The 22,021-nt window shown below is 40.8% G+C and overlaps 2 protein-coding genes across 4 annotated transcripts; one reads left to right on the top strand and one right to left on the bottom strand.

Annotated features, from left to right (window-relative positions):
* Positions 1–32: 32 nt before the first annotated feature.
* Positions 33–8,210, bottom strand: mlx (MAX dimerization protein MLX). Of its 3 annotated transcripts, none has more exons than XM_077556658.1 (8): positions 7,918–8,210; positions 6,703–6,742; positions 6,528–6,617; positions 5,279–5,388; positions 5,083–5,182; positions 3,506–3,605; positions 2,224–2,425; positions 33–2,135 (listed from the first exon to the last, which is right to left on the bottom strand). In XM_077556658.1, exons 1-8 carry the CDS (start codon positions 7,954–7,956, stop codon positions 2,079–2,081), a joined length of 738 nt encoding a protein of 245 aa, XP_077412784.1. In that variant the 5' UTR covers positions 7,957–8,210; the 3' UTR covers positions 33–2,078. The 3 variants fall into 3 exon arrangements, with proteins under 3 accessions (XP_077412784.1, XP_077412785.1, XP_077412786.1); XM_077556659.1 differs by lacking the exon at positions 7,918–8,210 and adding an exon at positions 7,693–7,848; XM_077556660.1 differs by lacking the exon at positions 7,918–8,210 and adding an exon at positions 7,602–7,847.
* Positions 7,780–21,553, top strand: fmnl1a (formin-like 1a). The gene is made up of 26 exons (XM_077556653.1): positions 7,780–8,073; positions 8,185–8,931; positions 11,051–11,134; positions 11,596–11,682; positions 12,247–12,317; positions 13,532–13,615; positions 13,697–13,867; positions 13,953–14,061; positions 14,139–14,215; positions 14,280–14,373; positions 16,030–16,104; positions 16,184–16,294; positions 16,381–16,530; positions 16,608–16,709; positions 18,145–18,850; positions 18,932–19,056; positions 19,144–19,346; positions 19,431–19,665; positions 19,732–19,800; positions 19,878–19,958; positions 20,045–20,174; positions 20,247–20,410; positions 20,479–20,580; positions 20,652–20,744; positions 21,057–21,162; positions 21,241–21,553. The coding sequence occupies exons 2-26, from the start codon at positions 8,746–8,748 to the stop codon at positions 21,303–21,305; spliced, it is 3,480 nt and encodes a 1,159-aa protein (XP_077412779.1). The 5' UTR covers positions 7,780–8,073; positions 8,185–8,745; the 3' UTR covers positions 21,306–21,553.
* Positions 21,554–22,021: the final 468 nt, after the last annotated feature.

The following is a 22,021-nucleotide window of genomic DNA, read 5'->3' as shown; positions in this document are numbered from 1 at the left end:
TCCAATGTTTAGCGCAATATAGACAGCTCACCACCTTTTTAGACACTTTTATTTCACCAGCAAAGGCGGTCAGATAAGGAATGATCCTGGCCACAACTGAGAGTAGCAGCACATTGAAAAATACGCAAACATTTCAACGCCTAAAATCAGGAGGAAACAATAGGAAAACAATGTTGTGGTTTGCCTGAAATAAATAAGAAAAGGGGTAGTTCAAAACCAACTAACAAACCGAAATTCTGGACTATTTAGAACAACTGTATTTCGATTTGAATTGTTGCAAAATGAATAGAAATAATTCAGGGGCAGACCCCTGAGGCACACCATTGGTTAAAACAGCTGGAGCGAGGTAAAACCTTTACACAGCAACATCTATTTCTGATGCACTTATCACAACACTCAACTCCGTAGTCCCCAACATTTATTCTGCCACAGACTGGTTTCCGGTCCTCCAAACATCTTGCAGGCCGGCAAACATCTGTGGGGGGCGTCACATACGTTCTTCGCACACACAACATGACACAAACATCAATAGCGGACATTTATATATTTATACAGCATAGCGTGGATGATTGGTTGGGGACTACTGACATGACAGGTCATCGAGAGGTGCGAAGTCTGTTTTGGGACATCAGCCATGATCAATTAGAAGACTGTGTTGCTTGTCAATACAATACTTGGCTACTTTGAGGACTGCTTGCTTGTCTTTGTGCGTTTTCAGATATAGAAATTAAGTAAAAAATAAAATTAAAAAAAAGTCGCTTCTGATGAAAGCGTTTTAAAGTACTGTCATCGAGACAATTAGCTTCCCATCATTTATTTACAACTCACTTGCTAGTCCCCATCTGGGGCTTTATGCTTCTAGCAGGGCCACCCAAGGCAAACAAAGACCTATAATGCACAGCAACTTTGGACTTTGTTTTCCCTCACCTGGCCATGCTTCACCGGCCCCCTTTGGAGCCAGGCCTGGAGGTGGGGCTTGTTGGCAAGTGCCTTTTGGGCTCACCACCTGTGAGTGGGTGGTCCGATCCACAGAAATTTGCTGTCGGGATGTGGACTGTCACCTCTCTGGCAAGTAAGGAGCTCGAGCTTGTGTGTGAGGTTGAGTAGTTGCAGCTAAAATAGTTGGGCTTGCCTCCACAAACCAGCTTGGGATCTGGTGTGTGGTTTCTGGCCTTGTTGAAAGGGGTTGGACTCTCTTCCATTCTGAGGTGGTAAGAGGTGCCAAGGTGTGGCACTTATTGCCTAGTCTTGGTGTCTGTACACTGGGTTTACTGTCCCCAGTGTATGATGAGGGAGCTTCCCTCTTACTTTGGGTAGGGGAGGGGAGGGAACCACTGCTGCTACCCCAGCAAGCCCACCTCAGAAAAGACAATAGACAAGATAAAGGGATCACCCTTTTACTTGCTCAGTTACCTGTTTGCAAGGTACCGATGAGGGATAAAGTCAGACTTTAGCTGGCTTGTGAGGTAGTATCAGAAGCGCAACGAGCAGACCGTCGCTAGTTTGTAAGGCGCGAGTGCGTGTCCACGTCACTTTGTGTCAAAAGCCACCTCAGACATAACCAGACATAATTATCTAATAAGTTGCCCTGAAGACACGGCAACATCCTGCTTTGGTACGGAACGGAACAGTCAAATACTTCACTGATGCCCAAATTGACAAAAATTGTAGCTTGACACTTCAAAGTGACATTTATCACATATCATGGAAAATCTCCGGTCCTGGAAAATGTCGTTAACCCATCACTATTGACTTAATATTGTCTATGTACTGTACACTCACTAGCCATAATAGGCACATTTTAGTGAGATCGCCACAAACTCTGGCAAAGAATCTCCCTTGAGCAGAAAGTGAGCCCTGAGACATAAACATACACACATACTTCAACATGTTGCTCTTGATAACATCCTGAGGCCTGTTTTTCAAAAGAATCCGTTGTCAGCTTTTGAAAATGTCACTGTTTTGTCTACTGACACGTTATCACAATTGTCAACCGGCTCAAATGGTCAAAATGAGACAAACATCAAGTGTGCCTCTGTGGCTAAAATAGACACCATCATGTACCATCACAGCCCGCGTCAGTAGAGCTGCCCGTTGATCTGTTGCAACACGCTCATGACAAATTCCTTCAGCATCTACAGGAGGACAAAAAAAACACAAAAAAACGTCGTCAAATGCAAGATATCGCGAGGACCCGGTGGGGCACACGTGCGGTGGTCGTACCAGCGGCTTGCAGTGCTCCTCGATCCAGTTGATCACGCTGGCCGACAGCTCCTGGAAGCTGTTGACAGACACGGCGCTGCTGAAGGAATAGAAGAGCGAGTCCATGATGCTCTGGAAGATGTGAAACTTGATCTGATCCGAGACTTGGTCCACGCCCTGCTGTGGATGGTTCTGGTACGTCTTCACAATCTGCTCATAGTTCCTATGAGATGTATAACAATGTTTCTTTCATCATCAGGGAAAAAAAAACCCATCTCAGTTCATAGCTGTCCAGACAATAAAGAGCATAGCATAGCATAGTTCATTTCAACCCTGATGCTAACCAAAACAGCAGCACCTACCAAGAGTGTCGTAAATACCTCAATACCAATTCATAGCTGTTTGTACGAGGGTCCGACTGATTTATCAAGCGACAATTTTTCTGTCCTTGCGCCTTTTATCCACCAGATGGCGCTCTGACTCCATTCAAGCCAATAAGCATGATTCTTGAGTCAAGGATTGTAATGCAGTCTAATGTTCTGCCTTCAATTCATATATTTATTATTAGAAGCAATAAAGGACCAAAATATTTTATTCATCATTATAGCAACACTAATGAACTTTCAGTTTACGTTGATTATGGTGACGCCGTATGGACAAAAGTGGTAATGTTATGTCTGAAGGAAGACCGCATTTCCAATAAGGACAAGCGCATTGTGTCATTTTTTTAGCTCACTCCAGCGACTGAAATCCGGGTGTTCGATCTTTGACTGTCCTTTCATCCAAGGTAGCTATTGACGTATGCCATAAAGCAAACAGGACATTTGTAGTTTTTTGTGTGGCAGTGTTCCTACCATCCTCCTCAAAGTTGCTTCGTGCCAGTAAAAATGATACCGACCCCCAGAAGTTACAAAAATATTTTATTAAGGTTTAAAAGTTCACTAGTGCTACTTTATTTCATTTTTTCAAGTTTATTTGATTTATTTATTTTTTGCCAAAAACTGTGACCTGCCTCAAAAAATTAATTGCCAGTCGAGCCCTAGTAGTACTTTAAAGCACTAACTGAACTTTGCAGCTAAAAAGATGGCAGCACCACCACCAAGCCCTCAACGAGTGGAATCTTACCATAAATAAAATATATATATATATATATATATATATATATATATGTTTCTCCATTATGAAAGAATCTATATGGACATTTAAGGGCTGATAAGTCTATTTAAAACTCAGTTGTTAACCAAAACAGCAGCACCCCTCAATAGCCTTTCAATGCTTTTCTCTCTTTTTGTGTTGAGCTCACGTTTTCATGATCTTCAGCGCCGTCACTTCTTTCCGTAGGCGGGAAACTTCCTCCTCTTGCTTCTTCTTCTCTTTGTGAAGAAACTTGATGTATTCAATGGCTGCACATAGAAACAGTTGTGTAGTTGCAGGTTAACTGGATGTACCTGTAAAGGCCTTTTCACACTGCATTTAGATTTCTTGATTTTGGCCAGGGTGCAGGCATGTAAACTTGCCCATATTTGGAAGTGTTGACGTAGCTGCTTACCAGGAAGTAGCAGAGATGCTTTTCACGCTAGGTTAGACAAAAGGCAGACTGCACCTCAACAATATATATTTGTCATGGCGGCAAAAGAAAGCTTTGCTTATTTTAAAGAGGAAGAGGATGAGGAGATGAGCAGCAGCATAAAAAAAAAGGGAATATTTTTTGGGTGGACTATATTGGCACTCACAACAACTGGGCTAATGTTCTTTTTTATGTACCTCCCAAACCCTATATTCTTTTTGCGTCATTCTAAATTGTTTGCACTATTACAACATAATTATTTTTTTAAAATTTGCGGAGAATGCATATGCTCTCCGACTCCCCTCCCTCGTTTGTTTATCATGCTACAACTAAAAGGAGCTTCGTCCCAACATGCAGACAGCTGGCATTCCCTCAGCAAGGAATGAATCCTTAGAGACATTGAGATGGAGGGACGAGAGCTTGCGTTATAAGGAAGTCAAGTGAAGATGACTAAGTAAGAGCTTCCTTCTATTTTTCATAATGGTGAGTGTGAAATTACTCCCTAACGGACCAACTAACAGCTGTTATCGAAATTGCAATTTGTTTCCATTCAACCTTGCAGCCAACACAAGTGATGTCATGCATGCTGTGATCCTGAGAAGATTACAATTTTAGCATCCGAGTGCCCTCATACTGGTCAGAGGAGACTTTCTCTCGCTCTCCTAAGGGAATATTTTAACTCATTCACTGCCATTGACGGCTATAAAAAAAAATTCATTTGAACTATTTCCATTAGTTTCAAATTTTCCTACTTTTGTTAACAAGAGTATGAAATCCTAGATTTTTTTTAATTGTACACTTAGAACAGATATAAAATTTGTGATTAATCATGAGTTAACTATTGAAGTCATGCGATTAATTACAATTAAAAAACGTAATTGTCTGACGCCCCTAATTTTTAAATAATCTTTTCTTTTTTTTTAATTAGCGACATCAGGTGATTCATTTTTTAAAAAATTGTAATTAATCACATGACTTCACTAGTTAACTCAAGATGAATCTGGAATTGTATATCTGTTCTAAATGTACAATACATTTTTTTCCTAGGTTTTCATACTCTTGTTAACAAAAGTGGGAAAAAATGTGAAACTAAAAGAAATAGTTCTAATTAATTTTTTACGTCTATAGTCGTCAATGGCAGTGAATGAGTTAATTGAAAACAAATTGTATTTATTATTATTACTATTTATATAATGTGTTTGATATTTGTCCAATATATCCTCCATTTGACTTCCTATTCCGACTAGCTAGCTTTGTTGACGTGTAGCCTTTTAAACAATGTTGGCGATAAAAGATTTGTGTTGTCTCCTCACTCTTCTGCAGGATGGTGGCCTTGCTGATCTTCTGGGCTCCCACCGCAAATTCAGACTGCAGGCAGGTGGGCACAACTGATTGCAGGTCATCGTAGCCTTTCTGGAGAGAGAGGAAGATTATGAGTTTATAAAAGGGTTCCCATGGTCTCACAACAGTGGCAAGTCTAGTCCTAGTCGAAGGAGAGTGCAGTGTCACCTTGATGGCGTCACGCCGCTTCTGCTCGGCCTGCGTGTGCGCTTGCCTCCGCCGATCTTTGTAGGAGTTCTTGTATGATGTCTCGTGCCTGCAGTCGCTGTCCTCGTCATCTGTTGTCACATTTAACGCACAAAGAATTGTCATACTTATCCTATTAGTTAAAAGAGTAAATGCCCCATTACATAACCCAGAATACGCCAGGGTTCCCCCTATTGCTATATAAGCAATCTTCACTTTCCCCATCAACGAAGAACGAATATGATTCGGCTTATGTTGCTAATTGGGATTTTGTCTTGTTTCTGAACACTACGCTTGCATAATGAAATCTATACCAGGTCAGGAACATTATCATTGCCTTGAGGCCCGCCGCAAACCGAGTGATATGGCCGAGCCTGGCTAACTGAAGCTCAATGTGCGGCAACCAGCTTGCCCAGCTTTCATGAGTGAGTTGCCAGCAATTTATGCAATTTTTAAGTTGTCATAACACAAAGAGTTTCCCCAACAAAAATATACGGTCCCGGGTAAATGTGAGATTGTGTTTCTTTATTAATGCTATGTTATTTTTGGTTCACTAAAAAAATATATTTATTAGGGGGTGGGAATCTTTGAATGTCTCACGATTCGATTCGATTCCGATTTTTGGGTGTGTGATTCGAGTCAGAATCGATTCAAAACGATTTGATTGACAACTTATTTTTGCTTCAATTTATAGACGTTCAAGGAATCGTAATGATCTACTCCAGTCTGACTCACTAATGCTAATTAGTGCTCTACTTGCGGCACTTTTATCACTCAAAAGAACGGCTCTGCGCTGCAAAAAAAAAACTCTCATTGGAATAACTTGATTGTGACTTTTTCCTTCTACTCTCTAATGTGGCTACAACTTAACAGTGTATTAGGCCGCATGGAACCACACTGCCCCTAAGTGGCCAAAGCGGGTACAACATGAACAGCGCTCTAAAAAAAGGCACACACAAACAAAGGGAAGACAGTATAAAGTAATTTAACTAAAATCGATTTTGTGACATTTAAAATTGATTCTGAATCGTACTAAATGAGAATCGTGAATCGATTTTTTGGCACACCCATAATATTTATATATGTGGCCTCTGAAAATGTTGTTGCCTTATAACGCAGGTGGTTACAACTTTTCATGACAATTTTTGGGTGATTGTCAGTTCAGTTGTTCTTGGCTATGTCACTCGGTGTGCAACGAAACTTAAGAGAAAGCCCGTGACAGGAGAAAGACCTGTGTTTGGTACTGAAGAGGCACTTGTTGAGCTGATGCTGTTGGCCCTCGACACCTCGCTTCCCATCCTGGACGTGTCAACAAAGAGACCTACAACAAATCACATTGTTCAGTATTCGTCATCATCATTATCGGCTTCTCCATGAGGCTGAGACGTGGAGAGCAACAAACTCACCTGGGTCAAAGACGCCATCGCCGAACGCCACGTCCGAATGCTGAACCGTCACCAGGCAACCGAAGACAGAAAGAAAGGAAGGACAAAAGTAAGACTCAGTATAGTTTTAAGTGCTGGCCTACATGATGACAATGAACCTCAAAGCACCCACTGTGCACTTGCTAGATGGCTTCTTTTCACCAACGCACAAGACCTCAATCACTGCTGTGTTTGCCACTTAAATCAGGACACTGCCATACAATTACTCCACATGTGCTCAACACTACTTGGGAAGCCAAGTCTAGAAAATGTCCTCTTTAGCAAATCAATAAAAGGCAGCATTTTCTTTCTTGAAATATTAACTGCCCCTTGTAAGGGACTTGCCTAGCTAGATACATCATATTCACAGCAGTATGTTGGAAGTAGGGGTGTAAAAAAAAAATCGATTCGGCAATATATAGCAATATTACAGCGCACAATTCTCGTATCGAGTGGTTAGGTATGGTTGTTTGACAACTTGTGCCCTGGTTGGCTGGCAACCTGTTCAGGGTGTACCTGTACTTGGCCTCTAGCCCATAAGTCAGCTGTGACACAAACATGAATTTCAAAATCTAAATACATTTATAAGCGACTAACAAATAATAACATGTATTAATTACTAATATTTATAATAACATGTATTTATTACTATTACAACTATAATTGTTACATTTTCCTTCATGGTGAGATGTTAAATCTCTGATGGACATCAGGAAGTAGTTATTTTATTTCCATCATTTTTAATGAACTACAATGTTAACAAAATGGTTGACAGAGTAGTTTATTTATAAAGCATATTTTAACACGAAATTTCACACTAGTCTAGATTCAGCAGTTCAAAAACTCGCTGCCTGTAAACTGATTAAAACCTCAAAACTTACTTCACAAACACTTTCCAAAGTAAAAAGGACTAAAAGAAGAAGGGGGGAAAGGCAGTTCTCCCCTTAGATGAGATAAAATAAAAACACTAACCAGCTGCCTGCCAAGTGCGTCGTTTATTACAGGGTAGCGACAAAAAAAAAAAAAAGCCCTACAACTACATTTGCTTGACAATCAAGACAACAAAGCCCGACTACTGACAGCCAGCGCGGCCGATAGTGAACCGACGCACGACGGTTTACTTGGGACTGATGTCACAAAAGACTTGTAACAGACTAAAAAGATGATGTTTGTTACGAACACACGGCTGGACTTTACCTTGCCGTGGTCCTCGGGCGACGTCGTCGGATCCGCCATTTTGGAGGTCCGTGATAGGCTTGGTGCGTTCGCGGTCCTTCTGGTAAACTTTGTATACACTGAAAGCCAAAACGACTTCCTGCGCTATCAAACCAAAGTACGTGGTCAGCTGGCAAAGTAAGAACGTGTTGTCATTAACCATTCGCTGAAACAGATTGTCGGCTTTTGTTGTCAACGTCAAAGCATTGTGACTGACGCTTGTGTGTGTGTGTTCCCTTTTTTCCCAAGCCTCCACAAATGTCGCAGGCCGGGATGCAGTAGTCCGTTTTGGCCACAGGGTGTCGCTGTTGCTCCTCTTGGATCACTTGACTGGCCCCAAGCAAGCTGGCCTCCTTTAAAGGGTAAAGATCAAACTCCAGGGTGGCTTCAAGAGGAAAGTAGCCAGTACATGTGGTACAAAACGTGAACTTCACCTCCAACATCAAAACACCTGCATCCACCCTAACAGTCACAACCACAATCCTCTCCTTCGTGTGTGCTCCACCCTGTGTTCTTGGTGTCGCTGCTATATACAGGAAGTTACCCTTCTGCTTTTCTGTTTGTGTGGTTTCTGTCTTTCTGCCTTTCAGAGTGTGTTGCTTTCCGTTCAGATACCGCACTCAGAGCTCTTCTCAAGGTGTTCTTCTTCCATCCTTGACCAAGTTGTAATGCAGCCCCTCTCTCCACAAGGCTTCATCTAAGCCTACGCGCTCTTTCGGAGTGACTGCGGCCCGCTCTGGTATGCTCTGATTTCTTGGTAGAAAGTGTTTGTGCACGGCTTTCCTCCTGGATTACTTGTGGAGATTAGTGATGGGGAATGCCGGGGGCTCGGAGCAGGAGCCGACGCCCGACGGCCGTGAGTCCAGGAGTTCGGTGGGCACGGCGTCCAACATGAGCGAACCCGGCGCACCGACGCTGCCCAAGAAGCAGCCGGCTAACCCCAAACTGCCCTTGCCTGCTGAGGAGGAGCTGCAGGAGCGCTTCAATGTGGTGCTGGTGAGTGGAAAACAGTCTTTTGAACTCACTTTAATAATCCCACAGAGGTCACATATGCAGAATTAGGCAAGAGTCACCTGTCACTTTTTATAAAGAGTTCTTTGTTATTTACCTACTTAAATCATGTCTATTTTTGTATTTATATTTGGCCATTGACAGCTGCCTGATTGATTTTTTTTAAAAGTAAAAAACTTATTTGATAGGGTTCAAAACATTAAAAAACACACAAACATTTATTGGCCCATCGTCAGACTGAAAATAAAGTACAGTAATTCCTTGAGATACGAGGGACCCGACTTTTTATTTATTATTTTTTTTAGATCCTAGTCATCATTATGACTTTTTGCTTTGACTTAAGAGCACAGATTTAAGATACAACCACTTTGGCAGCAGATAGAATTAGCTAATATTCTTCAATAAAGTGGCTATTCCATGTTTATAGACACATCCAGTTAAAGTCAATTGTCAAAACTGAACAAAATAAAGAGAAATTGCACTTTGTGTATTTAAAACAACTGCATAGCCTCCACTAGATGAGTGCTAACACACAATGATCAACATAGGCACAGGCTAAGTGGTGGCGTTAGGTAACACATGTAGACAGACAAAATCCACTGCAAAGAACACATTACTAAGCAAAGCCAGACTTGATTTGTGCTCAGAATTTCAGAAAATACACCACAACTTCATTCAAAAATGGTCACCCCAACTAGGGAAAAGCTGGCAAAAAAGCATGCCAACAAATTGATAACAAAAAAAAGACAAAAGTGTGTCAAAGTCTGCTTGATTATAGAAAATAGGAACAGAAATGTGCAAATGCTAAAGGCCAATAATTTGAGCTTGACATTAAGCGATTGTCCATTGGTTATTTGTATGTTGCTCATTTTGTGACTTAAATAAAGCAATCTCACTCTATTACAGAACAAAATCACATGTAGGGCCAAAATAAATGGTTCATAGGCCATAAAGCCTACAAAGCTTGGATAACCTACAACAGTTGAGTGTTTAAACATACAGCATTACCAAATTAAATGGAAAAGACGAGATCCGCGCCAATTTTTTCTACTATTGTGAGGTGCAGGGTCTGAAGGGGAAGTGGGGCAACACAGCTCCACCACAGACCATAAGACCGGAAAGCAGCACGCTTTCAACATGCTCCACTCGCGATGTTTGTGCTTCATATTTTCATCCTCAAATACACCATATCTGCTTGCCTTTTGAGTTTATAAGCCCCTTAGCAGATCATGTTTGACCTGTAGGAAGTTGATGTTCAAAAGAGGCCATGTTGATCATATGATTTCTCCCAGCCAGTCACAGAAGAAGTTACTTATAAATATAACTTGGTGCCACTTGATATGTATTTTTTTTTCTTTTATAAGATCTGTGACACAATTACCAATGGAATAAACAATGTATTTCTCAGCCATTGGAGCATGACCTCATTTCCTGTCTGAGCTAAACAAGTTAGGAGGAAGTACAATGAACAGAAGATTCACGATTAGGAAACAAGCAACAAGCACATGTTCATGGTGTCTCAAAGTGAGCATCAGTTTGAATTTGTCTCCGTTTTTAAATGTTAAGTGGGGCATCTTGCTCATTTAAATGTCAAACCACAATAATAATAAAAACAACAGCAAGAGAGCAGACGGCAACTTGGCAGCAGCCACATTTCCGCTGTTACTTCTTTTTGGGGAGCTGTGAGGCCTTCACAGTTCCTGAGGTGAACAAGGGTGACTGAGACCAAACACCATCACATCTGAAATTTAAGAAGTTCAGCGCCATTCAGGCTTTGATTTCCTCCAGACAGCACAAAAGTTGCCTTAAGGACCAAGCGTTCTTTTTGATGAACAGGACATAGATCTGACTGTCATCAACATAGCCGTGAAAGGAAATGCCACACTTTCTTAAGATGGTACCCGGGGACAGCAAAAACAATGAAAACAGACAGGGCCCCATAATTGAACCCTGTGGTACACCATATGGGCAGAGCAGGATTCAGACTAGAGCAACCAAGGCTACCATAAAAAGTCCTGCCTGCCAAGAAGGATCTAAACCACTCAAAGAACTTAAAAAAATAAAATAAATGCAGGTTAGTAATGAGAATGTTACTGTCTTTCAGAGCTACATGAACCTTCCACCTGATAAACTGCAGCTGTTGAGTCAGTACGACAATGACAAGAAATGGGAGCTTGTCTGTGACCAGGTACTGTGATTTTGTTTTATTTGACCTTTTGCAATTTTAAAAGTAATTTATTTTTTAATTTAATATTTAAAATTGTATTTAATGGAAATGTATTTTTAATTATTTTTTATGTAAATATTAGCATTTACATTTTTTAAAAAATGTAATTCATCTAATTTTTAATTGAGTTATAATTTTATTTAGTTATATCTATCAATACATTTTTTTAAACCAAAATTCAATCTTAAATTATTTAAAATTAAATTTCCAAGAAGTTGTTTTGACAAAACATGCAGGTCATGAAACATCTTGGGGTAGCTAGCGCCTTCACACAGCACATATGTGGTTAAGCACAGTGTAAACCTTAAAGGCGTCGGCATGGCAACAGTGTCGGATGACGGCACGCATGGGGTGTGTTAGCGTGTGCACACTTACCTCAATGTTAGTGTGTGTCGTTCAGATCACTCTCTCTGCTCTCTCAGGAGCGCTTCCAGGTGAAAAGCCCTCCGTCCACGTACCCGGCCAAGATCAGGAGCTTCTATCAGGACCAAGTGGTGGTTGCTCGCCGGGTCTGTAAACTGGATCTTGCCTCATCAAACCAAATGATTAATCGGCCAATATAAATATATACTCATTTAGCTGATTTTTTTTTTGGGGGGGGCAGATATTTGCCAATTGTTGTTGTTTTTTTTTTTTTAAAGCACATTAACACTTTACTACATAAGATAATGACAATGACATTCAAACATCCCTGTACAAAAAAAAAAAAAGTCAGATTCTTCTCTGTTGTAATTGTAAAACTAATACTTTAGGACAAAGTATTGTAAGACTGTCAAATGTTGTGCCTATAATTCATACCTTTATCGTGTAACCGTTAATTGACCAAAACATACTTTATTTCATCCATTGTATATATATATATATATATATATTTTTTTATTATTATTATTATTATTCTTGTTATTTTTATTAATCGGCTGATTAATTGGTTATTGGACTATTACATTGGCAAATATTGGAATCAACATCTGTCTTAATAAAAATCCATATCGGTTGGGTGCTAATATGCAATAGAAAGTTATGCTGTCTATGATTGTAATGACTTATATTCTCTGCTGGTACTTGTTTATTAGAAGAAAAGAATACAAGATGCCACCAAAGTCCTCAAGGATTTGGAAATATCCCTGCGTACCAATCACATTGGGTAAGCTACATGAATTCACCGAAAATAAGTGCTTTCATGAAGAAAAAAAAAACTTAAAAAAATAAAAATAAATAAAAGCAATAATTGTATGAATTCCCTATGAATAATTATTTTAATAAACATGATTTATGCAGCACTTTTTGGGTACATTTAACATACATATGAGCATACTTTATTTAATGGAATGAATTGTATTTAATGTAAACATTTTATATATATATATATATATATATATATATATATATATGTAATTTTATTTATTCTTTACTTCTCCCAGATAATAAATACACTTGATTTAGTACTTAACTGAACATTACACTTAGATAAATTTACTTTATTTAATGTAATTACTGTTAGTTAATTCAACATTTTAAATTCTTATATTGCCATTACAATAGATGTTCCTCAGTAATAATATTAATTATCATTTTTATACATTGTTATAACAAAAGTTAAAAATACATTTTACATTAATATAGGAATTGACTTAATGTAATTGATTCTATTGAATTCAAAGTGTGAATCCCGAAAAATTGTATTGTAAAACTTCCCCCCCCCCTTAACATCAAGATCTTATTGATAGTTATTAGTTATTTGCATTATACCATCTGTAATAATGATAAAACTTAAAATTTACGACTTAAAATTAATCAATATATGCAACGGTTAATTGATTAATAGGCAACTAATTGGTTATAAACTTAATATTTTTTGGGATAATTGACGATTAATAGAGACCCTGTTTAATTCAAAATGGTCAAATCCTCAGAATTTCAGACTTAGCAGTCCGATTTCTGTAGTCCTCCATGAAAGCAAGCTGATTATCTTTGTCGTTTGCAAACATCTGCTTTTACTTTGGAAAAAAGTGATCAACATTTTTTCTCTCTGATTTGCTGACATGTAGCAGACCAAACCAGTCATTGAATCCCAATTAATTTATAGGCTTCTTGTGCATTTTCAACTTGAAATAATATCCTGTTTTAGAATAAAGGGAGGACAAGTAACATGTAAAAAAAAAAAAGTGATTGATCAAGAAATCTATAGAATAACCAAGAGATTAATCGATGACCAAAATATATTATTTAAAGTGCTCATTGTTGACTGGCTGGGAGAAACCGCATGGTTATACTGTTCTTTATTGAGAGTTCTAACAACCAAACAAAACCTTCCTTGGTGGAGGTAATCATTCACCGGGACTGCTTTGTGTCTTGTAGTTGGGCTCAAGAGTTCCTCAACGAGCAGAATAAAGGTCTGGACGTGTTGGTGGAGTATTTGTCTCAGGCCCAGTGTGATGTCACGTGAGTAGCACAGCAGCAGCTTGAAAAGCTTCCTGATATTCCCCCACCATCCACTGAGTCACCTGATATATTGGAATGCAGGTCTGACATGGAGAACAGCGAGAACGGAGGCACTGTGAGCGACAGAGCGAAGCCCGTCATCGGGAGGTCCATCGAGGACTTGACCAAAACCAGCAGAAGTAGCGGCAGCAGCAGCAGCAGCGGCTCGCACTCGCATGGGATGAGCCGAGCGGCACGAGCGCTCACAGTGAGGTGAGAAGCTGTCTTTAAAAAAAAAAGGCGGGATGATCTTTTTTTTTTTGAGGTGGCGGTCCACTCACGTCGCCATCTTGAACAGAATCAGCTCCACTCTGGGGAACAAGATGCTCAAGAAGTCTCATTTGCCAAGTCAGAGAGATGACGTGCACGTGTGCATCATGTGCCTGAGGGCCATCATGAACTATCAGGTAACAAAGGTTACTAGAGGTCATGAATCCTGACCAAATACCTCAAATTCTGTTCATGTTTTCCATTCCTGTTTCAGTCGGGTTTCAACCTGGTAATGACGCACCCGCGCTGCGTCAACGAAATCACGCTCAGTCTCAACAGCAGGAACCAAAGGTGTGCACGTGTGTGTGTATGTGAATACCCGTGACATCATCATCACATGCGTCTTCTGTGACAGGACCAAAGCCCTGGTGCTGGAACTGCTGGCCGCCGTGTGTCTGGTCAGAGGAGGACATGACATCATCCTGTCAGCCTTTGACAACTTCAGAGAGGTTCCTTAATAACAATTATAATCATAATAGATATTATAATTTACTCTTATGTACAGTACAGAACAATCTTTCTCATTATGCTTGTGCACCCCCATGTGGACAAAAGGTGCAATGCGCACACATCTGATAATGTCATGAACCACCCCTTATGCGTGGTTTGGCCAAAGTATAAAATATGAATTGCTTTGGTGCCAAGAAACTATACTGAAGTGAGTTGATGAGCTTAATGTAGTGCTTTGCTGCCATCTTGTGGCATCTAAAGGTAATTCAAATGATTTAGGGGTGCTTGAGGATTTTTGCGAGTCACATCAGGGTTCACGGGACTCATAAATGTTATTCATACCATTATCAAATATAAAAAGTTAAGCTCCCCTCCCCCACAATTACCGGTATGTCATTAAAATATAAACATTACTTACAAACATGTAATATTGTAATATGCCACTGGCGTCTGAGGCCTTGTTCCTTCAAAATTGTCAGTCACTCACAGACCCCCAAAATGGCATATTTGTTTCACCATTAATGTTGCATCATCAAATAGAGTAAGCCATTTCCGACGCTTTTTTGACAAGATCAACACCCTTGTGGGGACTGACTAATAATATACATTTTTGAAAAAATATGAAATTTAGCAAATTGTGTCTTATACATATTGTCACATATTGTTGTCTCATGATTATATAACTTTTAATGCACATGCAATCATAAATATTGTCAAATTTGAATATATTATAAAAAGCATATTTTCATTTTAACATGCCATTAAAGGTGCATTGTGCCGTTTAAAAAGATAATATTAAAGCTTTTTCTACAGATGCTGCAGTTATGCTTTGAGCCAGAGGTGGCAGTCGCGAGTAAAAAAGTGACAAACTGCATAAAGATCCTTTAAAATACAAATATGTCACAAATTAATATTAATATTAATGAATAAAATCAATCAATAAATAATAGTAATAATAATAATGATAATAATAATAATAATAATATGTATTTTCACATTTTACATTACACTTGGACATTTTTTAAATGAGTTTCACTAAAATATTATGAATAAATCTTTATTGGCGTCTATTAAAATAAGTAGTATATAATACATGTTAATTCTCAATTGTAATAATGTGTATGTATTTTTCAAAATGCCATGTTATTAAAACAGTTTCTATTTTATATATAGTATTTATAGCTACAATACATAATTTAGGGATGTTCAATAATATATATTTTTCAGACCAATAGCAGTATGAGTAGACAATTATTTGAGTAGTCACTGATACCAATACCAAGTACCAATACCACTAGTACATTTGTGATTTCCAACCCCCCTAAGTGACTTTGAAAAAAAAAAAATTTTTTCCAATAAACCGTTTTCCCTTAAAATTGCATGAAATTCGCACCAATTTTCTATTCTTCAAATTTCGAATTCTTGATCGTAAAATGGTCACAAGAGGGCAGCCCATACTGGCATCTGTACTAATACGTTGAAATAAGGCCGGGTGCCTGGTTTCGATACTCTCCCATCCTTACTTACATTATTGCATTTTAATGTATATGTTAATATAAAAGTAATTCAAACTATAATTTGTAATTTAAAAAAAATGACTAAATACCATATTTAATAATTATGCATCTATTTATGTTTGTTTTTTTGTCTCACAGGTGAGCAAAGAGAGGTACCGCTTTGAGAAGCTGATGGAGTATTTCATCAACGACGACTGCAACATTGACTTCATGGTGGGTCCTACACATGTTCCCAATTGCATTGGAATCATTTGAAACAGACGGTTCAAAATGGAATCTCATCAATTTGCAGGTGGCCTGCATGCAGTTCATCAACATTGTGGTCCATTCCGTGGAGAACATGAACTTCCGCGTGCACCTGCAGTACGAGTTCACCAAGTTGGGCTTGGACAAGTATCTGGACGTGAGATGATTGTGCCGGTGTCGCTCATGAAGTCTCCCGTGGATGGAGTTGACCGTGATGTATCCCGTCTTGTCCGTGCATTTTAGAGTCTGCGGCAAACGGAGAGCGAGAAGCTTCTGGTGCAGATCCAGGCCTACCTGGACAACGTGCTGGACGTCGGCGCTCTGTTGGAAGACGCCGAGAGCCGAGGCGGCGTTCTGGAGCACGTGGACCAGCTGCAGGACCACAATGTTCAGGTGGGCTACGTAGACCGCACGAGTGCGACGGAGGTCGTGGATGTGTGCTCAGATGTTCCGCCCGCTGTGCTTTTCAGCTCAATGCTCAGCTCCACGAGATGGAGTCTCAGAACACTGAGAAGATTTCCGAACTCGAGACTCAACTCATGCAGGCCACCAAAGAGGCCGAGTTGCTCAAGGTACGTTGATTTATGCAAAAGGGCGTCGTTGTTATTAAGATTTTTGTGGAGTTACAACTAAAGCTTTTTGCATTACGTTCGAGGCATTTTTATAAGCATTGTATTGTTTAAAATGTTTTGTAATGTGTCTAGTCATGTTCACACTTGCTGCACGGCTGTGAGATCATGCCGATGAGTGGTTTGTCAAAGGGATACAGTACTCTGGCTAAAGTACTTTTATTAGGTTCTAATGCTGCATTCAAGGAAGGTCGGAAGTCGGACTTACCCCAGTTGGCTTTTCCCAGTTCCGACCTGAAAGCGTTCAAACGAAAGTAAACAACCAAAATAAGGGATAGTGATACATTGTCTTTTTGTTTTGGTTCTCAAAACACATTTGGACCTCAAGTAAACTTGCCTTCTCACAATTTTACTTCATTTATTGTTTTCATCTTATTTCATAAGCATTCCATACAATTCAGTAGTTCACCATCTAATTTCATGCAGGGAGATAGCGGCATACTGTCACGTATGTTGTGTTACGTGAAATTATCTTGAATATTTATGAATGAAGAAAGCTATCTAGTTTTATACTCGAGTAAATTGTGTTTTACCATTCACGATCTGTGATCTACTGAACTGTATGGAATGCTAATAAAATAAGATAAATACATAAATGAAGTAAAATTGCAAAAAAGGTAAGTTTGCTGGAGATCAAAATGTGTTTTGAGGACCAAAATAAAAAACAATTTATCACTATCCGCCATTTTGGTTAGTTACTTTCGCCTCAAATGCTTTCAGGTCAGAAGTGGCATAAATCTGACTTTCGACCATCCTCGAATGCTGCATAAGACAGTTTGTATTTCAGCATTCTTGTGATTTTAATGTTATACTGTCTTATAGGGGTGTTAGAAAAAATCGATTCGGCAATATATCGCGATATTACAGCGCGCAATCCTTGAATCGATTTGATATGCGGCCAAATCGATTTTTAAACATCATTTTTTTATGGGAATGTTGAACAAAACGTCTTACTTAGGGTTTGGTTTCACACGTTAAGCATGGAAGAATGTTATATTAATAGAACATTAAGCCTTAATATTTGATTTCAGTGCTGTTCAAAGGTGAAACAGACTGTAACCTGTTTGTTAAATACAGTGTCTCAGTTATAAGCCTGAATTTTCAGATAAATAAATACATTTTCATACAAATCTTACAGTGTACATGAACAAGTTTACTGATTAGTATTTTCTAAATTTGAGTAAAAAAAAAAAATCGCAATCAATTTTTAGATTCGTATCGGGATTAATCGGCATTGAATCGAATTGTGACCTATGAATCGTGATACAAATCGAATCGCCAGGTACTAGGCAATTCACACCCCTACTGTCTTATATAATGTTTGCACTTGCTGCATGTCTGTGAGAGCATGCTGATGAGTTGTGTTTTCCATCATCAGGAAAGCCTGCGGGACTCGTGCTCTCAGGTGAGCACCTTGCAACAGAGGGAACGTGAGAAGGAACTGGACAGGGAGCGGGAGAAAGAGAGAGAGCGTTTGAGCATGGCGGCTTCTCAGGCAGTTTCTGAGCTAGAGCAGAAGGTCCAGGAGTTGCAGGAGAAGGGTCTGATCTGCTTGACCAGGACCCCCTCGGGAAGTTTGGACATCAAGATTGCGCCCCCCACTGCGACCGATAGCGTCTCGGTACAAACACACCAGATGATTTGCGCGACTTGTGTCGCTTCAGCTGCAATCTGTCCCTCGACATCTCCTCCAACTACACTACCGGCCGCACCACCACCTCTTTCTTCTTCTGGAAGAGAGCCGCCACCACCTCCTGCACCTGCTGCCAGAGGAGGGCCGCTACCACCACCACCACCACCTCCACCTCCTCCACCTCCTCCGGCCCATGCTGCCGGAGAAGGGCTGCCCCCACCTCCTCCTCCACTTCCTCCACTTGCCGGTGGAGGAGGACCTCCCCCGCCACCACCACCTCCACCTCCACCACCACCACCACCGCCTCCCCCACCTGTTGCCGGAGGAGGGGCTCCTCCACCGCCACCTCCACCGCCTCCTCCACCTGGTAGCGGAGAAAGGCTGCCACCTCCGCCGCCGCCACCTGGTGCTTCTATTCCATCCCCTCTTGGAGCATTGAGCATTCTGTCAGGTAGTGAGAAGTGAAAAGATCTAGGTCCCAGATCTGATATCGTAAAAAGATAATAACTTGGTCTTCTTTGTGTCTCCTCAGGGTTCAAGAGTAAGAAGCCTATCCAGACTAAGTTTAGGATGCCATTGTTGAACTGGCAGCCTCTAAAACCCAATCAGGTCACGGGAACTGTCTTTAATGAGCTGGATGATGAGCACGTCTTGGAGGTAAGGAGGTGCACATCGGACAGAGAACATTTTCTGGAGGTCTGAAGACCAAGGAACAAGGTTTATCATCCTTCTACGTCCCTCCAGGAGCTGAACATGGAGATGTTTGAAGAACAGTTCAAGACCAAGGCGCAGGGTAACCCGACAGACTTGATGAAGGGGAAAAAGAAGTTGGGGCAGAAGGCTCCTACCAAGACGTCTTTGATTGACCCCAACAAGGCCAAGAATTTGGCCATCACATTGCGCAAAGCGGGGATGACTCCTTCGGAGATCTGCGCCGCCATCGAGACGTACGGACCGCCTAACTGAACTTCTTCACGACTTAATAGACTTTTTTTTAAAACCTACTCCTGTTGTCTGTTTCTTTTTTACAGGTACGATCAGCAGTCATTGTCCATCGACTTCCTGGAGCTGCTGGAGCACTTCATTCCCTCTGACTTTGAGATCAAGTTGCTGATCAACTACGAGAATGACGGCCGACCCCTCGAGGACCTGACGGACGAAGACCAGTTCATTTTGCGCTTCGGCAAGATCCCTCGCCTGAGCCAGCGGATTAACACTCTCACCTTCATGGGGAATTTCCCAGAGAGCATCAAACGGCTGCAGCCGGTGAGTCCAGCCTTATTTCCAAAGTGTTGGAGCAAAGATCTGACTGACTATTTGTTTGTGTCACAGCAAATCAACTCCATTATCGCGGCTTCCATGTCCATCAAGTCTTCCGCCAAACTAAAGAAGATCTTAGAGGTTGGTCCAAGAGATTTAACATGCTCACGAAGCCTTCAGACAGACCCTAACTTTGGTTTTTTGGTTCCCCCTTTTAGATCGTGTTAGCGTTTGGCAACTACATGAACAGCAGCAAGCGAGGGGCAGCTTATGGCTTTAGACTGCAAAGTCTAGATCTTGTAAGAAGCGTCCCAAGAGCTTTCATCAGAATGGAGACCAGTGGTGGGTTTTCAAGGAGCCATGCCAACTTCTGCTTGTCTTTCAGCTACTGGAAACCAAGTCCACAGACCGCACTCAGACGCTGCTCCACTTCATTGCCAACATTGTCCACGAGAAGTATCCCGACTTAGCCAACTTCCACACAGAACTCCACTTTGTGGACAAGGCAGCCCTCGGTACTTGTTAACACGTGCTCCTTCTGTGTTTACACGAATATTCGTACTCAAAAGCTCCCATCTCTTTGCCAGTGTCCTTGGACAGCATCCTCCAGGACATCCGCTCCCTGGAGCGAGGGATGGAAATGACCAAGAGGGAGTTTGTGGTGTTGGATGACAGCCCTGTCTTAAAGGAGTTCATCAAAAGCAACAGTGAGCAGTTGGAGTCTCTGATGAAAGACAGCAAGACCGCTCAGGTTAGCCTCAACTGTCCCAAGTGAGCTTGCGCATCACCTAACCTGACCTCCACTTCTCCACTGTGTAGGAGGCTTACTGCTCAGTTGTGGAGTATTTCGGCGAGAACACCAAAACCACGCAGCCGGCCATGTTCTTCCCGCTCTTTGTACGCTTTATCAAAGCCTACAAGGTGAGAACGTCAGCTGGGCTTGCAAAAGTCTGGAACATTTGGAGCTGACGACGCTGTTTTTTTGTCCACAGAAAGCCGAGCAAGACAATCTGCTGAAGAAGAAAATGGAGCTCGAGATGAGCCAAGCGAAAGATAGTTCGCCAACAAAGGCTGGAAGCCAAAGGGTAAAAAATATCTGAGATGTAACGGTACACAATATTTAGGCACGGATTTCTGGATGCAGTACAGAGGCATACGGACTCACAGCAAATATGAAAATACAGCTTGCTTTCTGGATAATGGATGATGTGGAGTTGCAATACACACATTTCCTGATTGTTCAAACTATTACCATTACACTTGTCTGCATCCTTGATTTCCGACGGGAAACAAATCACAGCTCACCTGCTTTTTGGGTTTGGTCACATGACGTTTACAAGGCAAGCCCATGGGCAATTTCCGTCGACAACACTTTCTTTCTGTTTAAATCCTTTAAGGGTCCCTCGATGCCCAAGATGGACTTCATTGCTGAGCTGAAGAGGAAGCAGGTGCAACCTCAGGTGCGCGAGGGCAAGGATGGTGCTTTGGAGGATATCATCACAGGTAAGACCAAGAGACAAGTTTACATGTGTGGAAAGCGTTGCTATGGACATAGCCTTATTGCTCGTTCTCCAACCTCAGATCTGAGGAATACGCCGTACCGCCGCACGGACGCTCGCCGGACAGCTCAACGTTCGGAAACCTAAAAGAAACAACATCCTCAAGGCTGAAAGTGGATTGATACACACACACAAGATGTCAACGTCAGATCTCCTGCCAGTAAAACAACATGATCGCTTGTTGGCTTATTAGCACGAAGTTGCTTTGTAAATACATACATTCAAGATGTGTTTTAATCAAAAACATTATGGAAAGAAATTACCGTACATTTTCAGATGTATCTGTGTTGTTCTTTTCGAAATAAAAAAAATTGATACTTTTTTAAATTTTAAAAGCCTATTCAGCGTTGTTGTGATTTTAAACAGGCAGGGGACGTACATTCAGGGAAGGAGGTGAATTTAAAAAAAAAAAACGTGGTCTGCGCCCTTTTGGGCCTGAACACATCAAACTCCATTCCATTATTTTAAAAAAATATAGTAATGATAATAATGTATGGAATACATTGATTTCTCCAATGGTTCAATTTTATTTTTGAATGAAATATTATGACATGGCTTAGAATCTGTCTGCCTGCGCCCCAATCAAATTCACCAAAATCACCAGCTGCGCCACTATTTAGACATGGTCTGAGCAGTCTTAACTTTAGACCACCTTTCTGCTACCAAATTCTCATTCCGCTTGGTGATGGGCGTATTATCAAGGATACACCCTAGCTACTTCGGACCATTGGATAGAGCCATCTGTCAAATTGGCAAACAGTAAATTGGCACCCAAAAAAAACACATTTTCCAAATTCACTTTC

This window comes from Vanacampus margaritifer, chromosome 2, assembly GCF_051991255.1.
Source record: "Vanacampus margaritifer isolate UIUO_Vmar chromosome 2, RoL_Vmar_1.0, whole genome shotgun sequence".
Taxonomy (NCBI): domain Eukaryota; kingdom Metazoa; phylum Chordata; class Actinopteri; order Syngnathiformes; family Syngnathidae; genus Vanacampus; species Vanacampus margaritifer.
This window is presented reverse-complemented; position numbering and strand designations above follow the sequence as displayed.

Coding starts and splice junctions, on each gene's coding strand:
- mlx (XM_077556658.1), bottom strand. CDS start 7,956: ATGGCGGATCCGACGACGTCGCCCGAGGACCACGGCAAG. Junction 6,618..6,702: donor CGATGGCGTCTTTGACCCAG/GTGAGTTTGTTG, acceptor GATTTGTTGTAG/GTCTCTTTGTTGACACGTCC. Junction 5,183..5,278: donor AGCGGCGTGACGCCATCAAG/GTGACACTGCAC, acceptor CTCTCTCTCCAG/AAAGGCTACGATGACCTGCA.
- fmnl1a (XM_077556653.1), top strand. CDS start 8,746: ATGGGGAATGCCGGGGGCTCGGAGCAGGAGCCGACGCCCGACGGCCGT. Junction 13,616..13,696: donor CAGGCCCAGTGTGATGTCAC/GTGAGTAGCACA, acceptor ATTGGAATGCAG/GTCTGACATGGAGAACAGCG. Junction 18,851..18,931: donor AGCATTGAGCATTCTGTCAG/GTAGTGAGAAGT, acceptor GTGTCTCCTCAG/GGTTCAAGAGTAAGAAGCCT.